Source organism: Dendrobates tinctorius, unplaced genomic scaffold (assembly GCF_039654945.1).
Source record: "Dendrobates tinctorius isolate UK_male_01 unplaced genomic scaffold, ASM3965494v1 ptg000162l, whole genome shotgun sequence".
In the NCBI taxonomy this organism is placed as follows: Eukaryota; Metazoa; Chordata; class Amphibia; order Anura; family Dendrobatidae; genus Dendrobates; species Dendrobates tinctorius.
In genome coordinates this window covers 41,481,094-41,494,304 of record NW_027361829.1, presented here as the reverse complement: position 1 = coordinate 41,494,304, position 13,211 = coordinate 41,481,094, and the positions used below count along the sequence as shown (strand labels likewise).

The 13,211-nt window shown below is 42.1% G+C and overlaps 1 protein-coding gene across 5 annotated transcripts in view; it reads right to left on the bottom strand.

The window, feature by feature from the left end:
• AMPH (amphiphysin) overlaps positions 1–13,211 on the bottom strand; it is a 312,840-nt gene that overhangs the window by 17,018 nt on the left and 282,611 nt on the right. The window contains exons 18-19 of one of the 5 annotated variants that reach the window (XM_073549970.1): positions 11,457–11,543; positions 8,902–8,961 (exon numbers count right to left, since the gene is read on the bottom strand). The exons of 1 other annotated variant lie outside the window; for it this stretch is intronic. In XM_073549970.1, the coding sequence (XP_073406071.1) occupies positions 8,902–8,961; positions 11,457–11,543 (147 nt within the window). The remainder of the gene's footprint in view (positions 1–8,901; positions 8,962–11,456; positions 11,544–13,211) is intronic. 3 more of the 5 variants (XM_073549971.1, XM_073549972.1, XM_073549974.1) reach the window with 3 other exon arrangements.

Below are 13,211 nucleotides of genomic sequence, written 5' to 3'. Positions count from 1 at the left end.
AAAGACCGTTCTCATCACTGCTCTTGTCTTGGCTGCCCCTGATTTTAAGTGCAGGTTTCTTGTGCAGACAGATGCATCCACATTTGGGATTGGGGCAGTACTTAGCCAAGTGAACGCCGCCGGAGAAGAACATCCTGTTGCTTTTGCGAGTCGGAAACTACTGGATCGGGAAGTTGCCTATGCCACTATTGAAAAGGAGTGCCTTGCCATCGTATGGGCGCTAAAAAAATTGCAGCCATACTTGTATGGCAGAGACTTTACAATTGTTACAGACCACAACACCCTCATATGGCTGAACCGCGTATCGGGGGACAATGGAAGATTGCAGCAGTGGAGCTTGTCCTTACAACCCTACAGCTTCTCCATCCAATACAAGCGGGGAAGCCAACACCAGAACGCCGATGGACCTGCTCGACAAGAAGTACCATAGGCTCCCCAGGCTGACCTACCCCTGCCACTGTACGAGGAACTATAAACGATTGAGCAATGTGGACTAAAGTGAGCAGGCCAGAGGTCTGTGTAGACATCATGGCGTGCTCACTTATTATGAGGGGGGAGAGGTTGTGATGGTGTGATGTTATGTGGGTATCATTTTGTGTATATTTATATTTTACAGATTTCTATAGTGTTCTCTTGTTGTCCTGTATCATTCCGTGTATTCTCCATATTGTCTGAGTCTCAATTACCTTCCAAAATTAGCTCACTTACTGTCTGCAGCCTGACTGTATCTATAGGGCCCGTCACACTAAGCGATATCGCTAGCAATATCGCTATAACGTCACAGGTTTTGTGACGTTATAGCGATATTACTAGCGACATCGCTATGTGTGATACTTACCTCCGACCGCTCACCCGCTGGTTATCGCTGATCGCGCGAGAACGTCCTGGACCGTTTCTCGTCGTCAGCTTCCTGCTGGGCTTCCTGTGGAGCGACGAGCGTGGACACGGGCGGGAGGACGTCAGGATCGCCTATTGTGACAGGTAAGTAGCGACCCCCGACCCCAGCGATGTCGCTGGTGAGATCTGCCTGTGTGGCAGCTCACTAGTGACCACTTAGCGATGCACCTGCGATCCTGACCGCGTCATATCGCTGGTCGGGATCGCTGGTGCATCGCTAAGTGTGACAGTACCTTTAGCCTCTTGATGAACCCCCTGTAGTGCTTTAATCCCCAAGACATCTTTGTCAGGTCTGGGAGGCCTGAAAACCGCCCCAACCTGTCTGACTACCCCTGGACATAAGGAGGGTGCTGGGAAGGACAGGAGCTGTTCAAGTCAGACCCTGCGTGATGATGATCCTGTGAGGACAGCATGTCAGACAGAAGGGGAAGCATATGGACCCATTTTATCCTCTGTCTGCTGGATGATTGGACTCTCATCTCCTTGGACATTCATCCTGTTACTGAACTGCATTTGTGTTCTGGACTACTGTATCCTTAGTGTGGTGGATTGTTTAGGGACCTTTTAGTTTTACCTATAATAAAGGTCTTGGGATTGTTCATACATCCCTCGCTCTGCTGATTGTGTGGTATTGGAGAAGGACCCCTTGACACCCTCCAAAAAATGCTAAGAAAACAGATAAAAATTCAGCATTTTTCACAACCTTAGATATCACTACTTTATTCAGAGGGTTCATCCTGTGTGGAATTTTTAAATTCAGTTTTGCTGGAGGCTGGTTTGCCATGTCAAACGTATTTATGGTACAAAGTTTAATGAATCTTGTGCATCTTTAACCCTTTCCCGACCTTTGACGCCACATAGTTATCATGAAAGTCGGTGCCAATACGACCCATGACGCCTATGTGGCATCATGAATTGATAGCCCCCCTGCGGGTCGGGTGACAGGGGTCAATGAAAGGTCTCCCAACACGCAGGTACAGGGGGTTTTGTACTTCACCCCAGGGGGGTGGCTTAGCCCCCCGTGGCTATGATTGGCTGTTGAAAGTGAAACAGCCAATCAGAGCGATTGTAATATTTCACCAATGAAACTTGGTGAAATATTACAATCCAGCCATGGCCGATGCTGCAATAGCATCTGCCATGGCTGGAGACACCAATCAGACCCCCCCATCGACTGGCAGTGGCGACCTGCCGCCGCCATTAGTATTTGTTCCCCCTGCCTTCCGATCGCTTCCCCGCCTTCCCATTCTACCCTGCCTTCCGATTCCCCCAGTACCTCCCGAGTCCCGGTACCTCCCGGTGTCCCTCGGTCTTACTACATGGACTCCGCCATCTTCCAAAATGGTGGGCACATGTGCAGTGCGGTTAGGGTTAGGCTTGTGGTTAGGGTTGGGATTAGGGGCGTGTTGGGGTTAGGGTTGTGGTTAGGGGTGTGTTGAGGTTAGGATTGAGTTAGAATTGGGGGATTTCCACTGTTTAGGCACATCAGGGGGTCTCCAAATGTGACATGGCGCCACCATTGATTCCAGCGAATTTTGCGTTCAAAAAGTCAAACAGTGCTCCCTCCCTTCCAAGCCTCGACGTGTGCCCAAACACTGGTTTACCCCCACATATGGGGTATCAGAGTACTCAGGAAAAATTGCACAACAACTTTTGTGGTCTAATTTCTCCTTTTATACTTGGAAAAATAAAAAATTGGGGGCTAAAAAATTATTTTTGTGGAAAAAAAATATTTTTTATTTTCACGGCTCTGCGTTATAAACTTCTGTGAAGCACTTGGGGGTTCAAAGTGCTCACCGCACATCTAGATAAATTCCTTGGGGGGTCTATTTTACAAAATGGGGTCACTTGTGGGGAGTTTCTACTGTTTAGGCACATCAGGGTCTCTCCAAACGTAACATGACACCCGCAGACCATTTCATCAAAGTCGGCATTTCAAAACGTCACTACTTCTCTTTCGAGCCCCGACGTGTGCCCGAACAGTGGTTCCCGCCACATATGGGGTACCAGCATACTCAGGACAAACTGGACAGCAACTTTTGGAGTCCAATTTCTCCTGTTACCCTTGTGAAAATAAAAAAATGAGGGCTAATTAATCATTTTTTGAGGAAAAAAAATGTTTATTTTCATGGCTCTGCGTTATAAACTTCTGTGAAGCACTTGGGGGTTCAAAGTGCTCACCACAGATCTAGATAAGTTCCTTAGAGTGTTTAGTTTCCAAAATGGGGTCATTTGTGGGGGAGCTTCAAAGTTTAGGCACACAGGAGCTCTCCAAACACGACATGGTGTCCGCTAATGATTGGAACTAATTTTCCATTCAAAATGTCAAATGGCGCTCCTTCCCTTCTGAGCCCTGCCGTGTCCCCAAACAGTGGTTTCCCCCCACATATGGGGTTTCAGCGTACTCAGGACAAACTGGACAACAACTGTTGGGGTCCAATTTCTCCTGTTACCCTTGGGAAAATAAAAAATAGCGGGCTAAAAAATAATTTCTGAGGAAAAAAAGTGATTTTTTATTTTCACGGCTCTGCGTTTATAACCTTCTGTGAAGCACTTGGGGTTTCAAAGTGCTCACTACACATCTAGATAAGCTCCTTGGGGGGGTCTAGTTACCAAAATGGGGTCACTTGTGGGGGGTTTCTACTGTTTAGGCACATCAGCGGCACTGCAAATACAACATGATGCCCGCAGAACATTCCATCAAAGTCTGCATTCCAAAATGGCGCTCCTTCCCTTCCAAGCTCTCCCATGCGCACAAACAGTGGTTCCCCCCCACAAGTGAGGTATCGGTGTACTCAGGAAAAATTGCACAACAACTTTTGTGGTCCAAATTCTCCTGTTAGCCTTGTGAAAATAAAAATTAGCGGGATAAAAAATCATTTTTGAGGAAAAAAAAATGATTTTTTTATTTTCACTGCTCTGCGTTATAAACTTCTGTGAAGCACTTTGGGGTTCAAAGTGCTCCTCACACATCTAGATAAGTTCCTTAAGGGGTCTAGTTTCCAAAATGTGGTCACTTGTGGGGGAGCTCCAATGTTTAGGCACACAGGGGCTCTCCAAGCGCGACATGGCAACCGCTAAATATTCCAGCATATTTTCCATTCAGAAAGTCAAATGGCGCTCCTTCTCTTCTGAGCCCTGCCATGCGCACAGTGGTTTATGACCACATGTGAGGTATCGGTGTTCTCAGGAGAAATTGCCCAACAAAAATTTTAGGATCCATTTTATCCTGTTGCCCATGTGAAAATGATGTGATGCTAAAAGAAAATTTTTGTTGGAAAAATTAAAATGTCCATTTTTTCCTTCCATGTTGCTTTAGTTCCTGTGAAGCACCTGAAGGGTTAATAATCTTCTTGAATGTAGTTTTGAGTAGCTTGAGGGGTGTAGTTTTTAGAATGGTGTCACTTTTGTGTATTTTGTGCCATATAGACCCCTCAAAGTGACTTCAAATGTGAGGTGGTCGCTAAAAAAATGGTTTTGTAAATTTTGTTGTAAAAATGAGAAATTGCTGGTCAACTTTTAACCCTTATAACTTCCTAACAAAAAAAAATGTTGTTTCCAAAATTGTGCTGTTGTAAAGTAGACATGTGGGAAATGTTATTTATTAACTATTTTGTGTCACATTACTCTCTGCTTTAACAGAATAAAGTACAAAATTTGAAAATTGCAAAATTTTCAAAATTTACCAAATTTCCATTTTTTTCACAAATAAACGCAAAAATTATTGACCTAAATTTACCCCTAACATGAAGCCCAATATGTCACGAAAAAAAACATCTCAGAATCGCTAGGATCTGTTGAAGCGTTCCTGAGTTATTACCTCAAAAAGAGACACTCGTCAGTATTGTAAAAAAAAATGGCCAGGTCATTAAGGTCAAAATAGGCTGGGTCATGAAGGGGTTAAACGTAAGACTTTTGTGTACAACACCCATCTACTAAAGTGAGAATTCCAAATCCAGCTGATTTGCATAGCTTTTCATGCCTTTTTTCTCATCCATGCAAAAGCCTTTTTGTGCCCCATGTCCCCAAGCATACATTAAACATGAACATGGCTAACTGCTCAATATTCAGTTTATTCTGGCAGAAAATAAGTATGCAGGATGGAAAACTATGGTACTCATTCTTTTTTTTTTTTAAACACCACATTTCATTTATTGTACTTCTTTATATTTATTTCTAATATTTTTGTTCTTGTTTTATGCCGTAATCTAAATTCATTAAGGTCAACTCACAAGCTGCAGATTTTGCAGCAGAATGTGTATCTAATCAATTAATTTTAAATTATCCAGATGAATGGAAATGATTTTTAGCTAAGGAAAATTTTGAAAAAAACCCTGCACTTTCAGAATTCACTTTTAACCAGCTCTGGACCAGGCCATTTAGCAACAGATCTAATAATATATATACGGTGTATAGATATAAAATATTTATTTATTTTTCATTTATTTTGAGGTGGAGGGGCATTTAAACATTTAAATCCATTTTTTTTTTATCAAATATCCATTCCATTCCATTTGAGAGATGGGTGTTCAACTATGTGCATGTATAGGGTGAGACCTATCAATAATTGGCAGCAGGAGGGAAGATGCTCTCTGGGACCAGCCTCTTTGACTAGTCGGTGATGTGGCTTGGTGTCTAGCTGCAGCATTTCACCGTCAAACACAAGTGGGTGAAATCATACTTCCAGTGTCGGACACATACTGCACATGATTTGGGCAGCATGCATCAGCTCAGGAGCCGATAGGATAGAAGAGGCCCCAGTGCAAGAACATCATATGGGCCCTTTGCAGCTTATCATAATACAAAATTCCACCTGGTTTTGATGTGGAAATTGGCGTCTCAGATCCTGGGCCCCTGGGCGACTGCACAGGTTGTCCCAATGGAATATCCGCTCCTGTATTAGATTTCAAGTTCCTTTTAAACAACCAATTTAAAGTGACACAGTGCACATGGCTTAGATACTCTAAGGATTTTCCATCTGGATTATCCAGATGGAACATTTCTGTATTACAGTACCAGCATTGTGGATGAGATTTTTTAAAATCTGATTTAAACGCAATGAAGAAAATCTACAGCAAAAATTAACTAAGTCAGCGGATTTGAAATGTAAAATGAAAGGAGAAATGTGTGGCAAATCCACAGCACTTCTGCAACTAAAGCTACAATGTATTTTTGCTGCTACAGATTTTCCTTTATGAATGTACCCATAAATTATGTTGACAAACTCCTTAGCTGTTAGTCAAAGTCATGCGACTTGGTGATAAAAAAAAAAATAATCAGAATAATATTGAACAAGCAATTGCATTGGAAAAATGCATTAACTGTCATGGAACACTCAGTACAGAAAACTACAGAAAGTAAAATAAACGTAAAGTACATGAATAAAAAAATAAATAAAAGCACATGGAAATTACTAAACTACCTTGCAATAAGCAATACAGTTTGAAAGACACAGTAACCACTGATAAAAATCTCTAGTGCAGAAAATGTGGACCAAAATTAGAGATTATTCTTTAGGATCCTCTCCTATTTTTATATGTATAAACAAAGCATGAAAAAATCTACTTTACAAATTTACTTTACACGGAAACATGAACATATGGTTGCTATGTCAACATATTCTGTCCATATAGCCACCCAAGTACATCAGATGTCTGTTTTTCACTAGCACTATAGATATTAAAAGGAATCTGTCAGCAGGATTTCACACCATAAACTATTTGTGCACATAGCTCTTTCAAAGACAAGTTCATCAATCCCTTTACATGGCCAGTCCATTCATCCATTCGTGAGAAATCAGAATTGATATAGCTAGTCTGAAGAACTATTTGTAGATCTGAACCCTGTTACGCCAGCTCAATTTTTCATCCAGCATTGCCTCCTCCTCATGCTTGACTGACATCTCTTTTGCCTTAAAGAGGTTGTCCACTACAAAAAATAATGCCCCCGTCGATTTAAACAGTGGAAAGAAGTATTTTTGTAAATACCTCTTGTTGCCATTCTTACCTGTGAGTGACGATATCACTGACTGCTCACCGGGCATCATTTGACCCCAGCTGCAGACTGCTTTGACATTCGCTGATGTCACGTCAAGTTCCGGGTTCCAGTCACGTGCACCCCCGATTGTACTGGGCTGTGAGTGGTGTTTCACCGCACGTAACAGTACGGTATCCAGGGTGTGCTTTCCCTCTCTCCTCTGCTTTCATTGGCTGCAAGTGCATGCTGGATGCTGGGCTGTGATGTGTGGTGAAACTGTCACGGAATGACTGACCAGTGTGACACAACCCAACGGTTGGTCGGTCACCAGACGGCACAACAACACAACGCCGAAGGAATAGGGGAGAGGAAGGGAATCAGGGACGGTCACCTCCTGACCTCCACTCTGAGCCTGCCCCTGTTCTCACCTAACACCCTACACAGGTCCTTCCAACTGCCAGTTAGGATACCTCGTTCCTATTTGTCACCTAGATCTGCCCTGGCTAGTGCACTGGCCGGCAAGGAGCTCTAGCCTCACCTTTGCAGATAAAACACACAGGAAGAAGTGACAGACACCAAAGGGACATGGTAACAAAAATACAACACTTAGCTTGTGCACACCGCTGCTTAGCTCCACACTACAGATAGCACAGCAACAGGACTCCAAACACCAGACTTGGCTGACACCAGAGAGCTGCTTCTGAAAAGGTTGCTCTCCAAAGAGGAACTGTATCACCAACAGTCAGCTGATGGATCAGGTGACCTTTTAAAGGATGTGGGAGTGGTCACCAGCAACATCAGCTGACCCAGCAGCTGAACCAGAGCTGCCACAAATCCAAAAAGGATTGTGACAGAAACTCTGCCCACAGTCCAGTCAATCAGGAGTGTGCACAAGACTGGGTCATGCCTCTGGGTTCCCGGAAGTTGACATGACATCAACGGACGTCAGAGCAGGCTGCAGCCATGGTCATGTGATGCCCAGTGAGCGGTCAGTGATAGCGCCGCTCACAGGCAATAATAGCAACAAGAGGCATTTACAAAAATATTTCCACTGTTTAAATCAATGGGGGCATTATTTATTGCAGTGGACAACGTCTTTAAGACATAAAGCAAAAAGGCTGTCATTCAAGTGAGAGAAAGTGTCTAGGTATGGAATAGAGCAGGAGAAACAGAGGCTTCAGATCGCCAAATAGTTCTTCAGACTCATTTGCTTATGAATTCAAACTCTGATTTATCAGTAACAGAGAATTGGACCGGCCTTGTAAAGTTGTTGGTGGACTTATCTTTGAAGGAGCTACAGTACAAGCACATATAAATAGTTTGGGGCGTGAAATCCTGCTGACAGATTCCCTTTAAATAGAATGGAGCTGTGTAACCACCACTACATTTAGATTGATTCTCACTGCATGGGAATAGAGAGATCAGTATGCCTATTCTAGTGTTTGATGGGGCCCCTATCACTGACATTTATCAACAATCTTTTGAAAAGGTGAAAAATTTAACTTTTTTTTAGATAAAGAAAATCTTGGTGTGCTCCTGGAAACAGGGGACAATATTTTCATCATAGGGTGCTGAATGTGGGCATTTGGATTTGGAGTACTTCTGGTTCTGTGGTGGAACTTCTGTACAATTCTGCTGAGAGCATAATCCCGACATCGGCTGCCCGACTGTTCCAGCTTTATTGACGTGAGACTGCATCCTTGCTATTGAATGACAATAGTCAGTAAAATGACCATTAATCAGGAAGAAAACTCCTAATAATTATAAGTCTGGCTAATGTAAACATCATGGGGAGTGTTAATGATTATTTTCTATTTTATTACATTTTTATTTAAGTTGTATTAACTGAATAAATGACATCTGCTTAAAGCTTATTGCAAGTTGTTTCCATAACCGATAATAATTAATCAAGCACTGTCACATGCTGGGATGACCTTCACGTGTGAAAAACACTTACATTTGAAACAAATGTAAGGAATATGAATCCAGCAAGATTCAAGATTCTCTGTACACAGGGCAGACACCTACCTTGCTGCCCTCTGTGTCAGCTTCATCAGCTTCCTTGGTATCTTCAGATTCAATAGTTTCCTTCACAGGAAGGAAACAGTGTAACAACTATGTCAGGTATGACCATCAATAGAGTGAAATGGCAAATACGCACATGTTCGTGGTAAAATGTAGACTAGAGGACTTAATACAGTATAGTAAAAAGCATTTCATATAAAATATCTGAAGGATATACCTATCTCAACATGACCATAAAATATTAAAATGGAAGGATAAAATATTAGCCAAAGCCCTGTTCACATTATGCTTTTACCTGACAATTAGTGTCTGCCCTACTCCATCTTGCAGAGTCCATTCAAAAGATATACCATACTTTAAAGCAGGGGTGGGGAATCTTTTTTCTGCCAAGCGCCATTTGAATATTTATACCATCCTTTGGGGGCCGTACAAATTGTGCTCTAACTCCACCCACAAAGTATGTCCTAGCGCTGGCACTGGTGTCAGGATGTAATCTTTCATTGAACGTCCCTCAGCCTCCAGCAGTGAACACTGCTGGCGCATTCTCACAGAGCAAGAAGAAACTAACGGGCCGGCGGCCGGCAAAATACAGCTGCCGCCCAAGCACTGCGGTTCCCTCGAATATGCCAGAGGGCCGGAAAAAAAGTCATTGAGGGCCGTAAACGGCCCGCATGCCTGAGGTTCTCCACCCCTGCTTTAAAAGTATACTTTCTTTAACATGGAAGTATATGGTTGAGAGATTTAACTGTACAGTATCCAACACAGGGATCAGTGTAAAGGATACGTCATAAGCATTTCAATAGCTTTTTATGATATATGACTGAAAGAAGCTTTTCCAGGATAAAAAAAAGGTCTGCAGTTACCCTCTGTGACTGCAGCTGCCAAATCGTGACAATGTGCAAAGTGCACACTTTCACGGTTCCCATGTATTTCAGCGTGAGTGAGCAATTTGCGCACTCGCAGCTATATTCCAACTAGAATCTCTTGCACATCTTGCAATCTTGTAGAATATGACGGAAAGCTAGTCAGTATGTGATCGCAAGTACCCACTAACGCTACGTATATAGGGAAATTGTGACAGTGTGCACTTTGCACAAAGTCACGAATCAGCAGTCTGCAGTTCTTTAGGATGACAGCAGATTTTTCAGCATCAAAAATGGATGCTTCAATAACTTATGCATGATGGATACATCAAATGGATGTTAAGCAGTGACATCCATTAACCATAGGCTTTAGCCATAGCATCAGTTTAACCAATACATCAAGAAATAGCTCAGAATTATATTCAATGGGATCCCATATGGTCGACAGGTACGGCATATATCACAGCTTCTGTTTATTTTATATATATATATATATATATATATATATATATAAAACTTTTGCCTGCATTTGCATTAAGAACAACCCCAAAACACAATGTGAACATATAAGAGAAAGTTGAGGGTATTATTTTGCTCCCCTTCAAACTATCAGGAAATTGCAGGTTGACTTAGCGGGGGCTCCCCTATCTGGGTGGCGTAGAAGCACACAGTCTCTTGAACAAGAGACCCGTTCACTTTTGGAAAGCCATATTGTTACTTTAAGTTATTTAAAAGTATTGGCAAAGTCACCCAGAGGCCTCTCGTGTTCTCATAACACTGGATGCTGTCTCACTTAGTCAACCTTGATGGCCCATTCTTTTGCCCGGCTGCCATACACTGCAGAGCTCTTCACTTGCTGTATGCGCAAACCCCACTTTTCCTGCAGTGGTAATTGCCCACTCACACATCTTGCATCTCAGCCATGGACCACTATGATGTGGTCTCACTCTTACCTGGACATGTTAGCTCTCCAGCTCTTCAGGCAGTGACCTGTCATTGGTGATACTCCTTACCACTCTCACTTATGTGACAGTCCTTTCCATGTTCTTCCTCACAAATCCTTCTTTAAGAGATTGTTGCAAGCCTTTATATGACTTGTTATACTGGGGGGCAGTTCTTCTGCCCTCTTATACAGTATATGAGCAGTGGATCCTCAAACTTTCCTCTGTAAACCCGGGGAGGTGTGCCAATCCCCGTTTGCTAGTCACGTCCTCTACCAGGGAGTGCTTCAATGTGCTCATTTCCCCTTTTCAACTGACCCTGAGAGTCAGCAAATCAGTCCTTAAAAAACCCTTGGCCTCATTCTAAAGGTTTGTACCCACTCTAATCCCCAGTCTCTCTTCATCTCCATAGTTCAGAGTTCTGGTAGAGCTATGTTATGGCTCCCCTGGGACTACTCACCCCTGGGCCATTGCCATACGCAGCACACAACCACATGTCCAGTTCCACATCCCATCAACCACACTGCACACCACAAAGCATGAGAACATAACAATGTAACATCAGGGCAACTGCCCAACACAGAACACCATGCAAGGGCAGTACACGTACGTTCAGGTGGGGAATGTAACATATTAAATGACTAGTCTTCTTGTAAGAGGGTTAACAGGAATTGTCCATTTTCAATCCTCTTACAAACATATTCTTAGGAATATGAATCCAGCAGGTTTCTGTGCATACAAGGCAGACACCTACCTTACTGCCCTCAGTGTCAGCTTCATCAGCTGTGTTGATATCTTCAGATTCAGTAGTTTCCTTCACCGGATGGAAACAGTGTGACACCTTGTCAGGTAGGATGAACAGTAGGGTATGATATGTGAATGTAACAATGATTATGATATTGATGATTAAGTAATGGTTAGAACAATTTTATGGTGACAGTATAGAAAAAAAAACTATTAGGTGAAATGTATAGAAAGGGTATGCTTAAAAGAAAAATAAAGGAGAAACAGCTCAACGTGCCAAAATGTGTAGCTCTTAGCTACATACTATAAACGGGTAGCATAATGTAAAGTGCTGTGCATGGAAAGAAGGAGCACTGGGGTAGGTCTGACGTATTAAAGGGAACCTGTTCTGGTGAAAATGGTGTCTGATCCGCAGGCAGGATTTTATAAGGCAGGCGGAGATTATGAGATTACCACAATAGACATTTCTGTCCAAAAAGTTTCATTATAACTTGCATTTTATTTATCAAACTTCTTAGTATCTGTATACATATGAATACAGTGGGCTGTCCTGCTAGTGACTGACAGTCTTTTCTCTATGATTGCATGCAAAGATGGCTGACAGTCACTAGCAGGACTGCCGCCCACTGGTCTCAAGTATACAGACACTATGGACTTTGAAAAATAAAATACAAGTTATACTGAATCTTTTCTAACAAATCTACATATCATTCTGTTCGGCTTCTCCTGCTCTATACCATGGTGTCCACAGATTGGACTGCATGTATAATGTGACAGTTTCCATCCCTTAAATGATAAAAATCCAGAATGATAACAAATTCAACAAACTGCAGTTTTTAGTTATGTGCATTTTTTCATAACATTGTTTATTTAATTAGGCTGTAATTAAAAGATTTGTTTTCAGCTTTTTGGGAGATGCTGGATCTCCTTATTCATTATGGATTATTTCATCATAAAAACTATATATCTTACACAGAGGAGTAAATATAATGGATGCAAGGATTGCAGTCGCACCCATGACATGGAGTCTAGGGGGGCCCTACTAATGGTTTATTTGTTCCATATGAGAAAATTATAAATAATGAGAATATTATTTAAAACCTGTAATAGTTGCGGGTCCTCTCTGAGATTTCGCATTGGGGCCCACGTGTTTCAAGTTATGACAATGATCTTATTTATACTTTATATACCTTGTCTATCTATCTATCTATCTATCTGTGTGTGTATATTGTACTCTATAAGCAATGTATATGGTTGGACTTTCTAAACAGAGCACGGTTTTCAATTATTAAAAGTCAAGTACACCATAGTGTGCTGCTTCTGTTAGGAGCTGATGCTCTAGATCATTAAATATGATCCTCATGTTTAAAATTAAAAGGGTTGTGTCATGAACAAAGTTAATTTTAATCAATAGATTTTGGAATCATAATTTCCACATTTGGATGTGTTAAAAAAATGTTCCTGTGCTGAGATAATCTTATAAATGTGCCCCTGCTGTGTACTGTGTAATGGCTGTGTCTGACCCTGCAGGATTTGCTCCAGTTCCTGGTCTATACCACATATCCTGGGCAGGGGAGGGGAAGCAAAAAGAGTACACAAACATTACAGCATAGGATCGCAGCTGATACTTTTTATGAGGGGAAAATTTTCACTTCTTGCTTTTAAGCAAGATTTTACCGCAAAGAAAGAATCAGCTGTGACACCGTGCTGTAATGTCTGTATCCTCTCTTTTACCTCCTCCCCTGGCCAGGAGCTGTGGTATGAT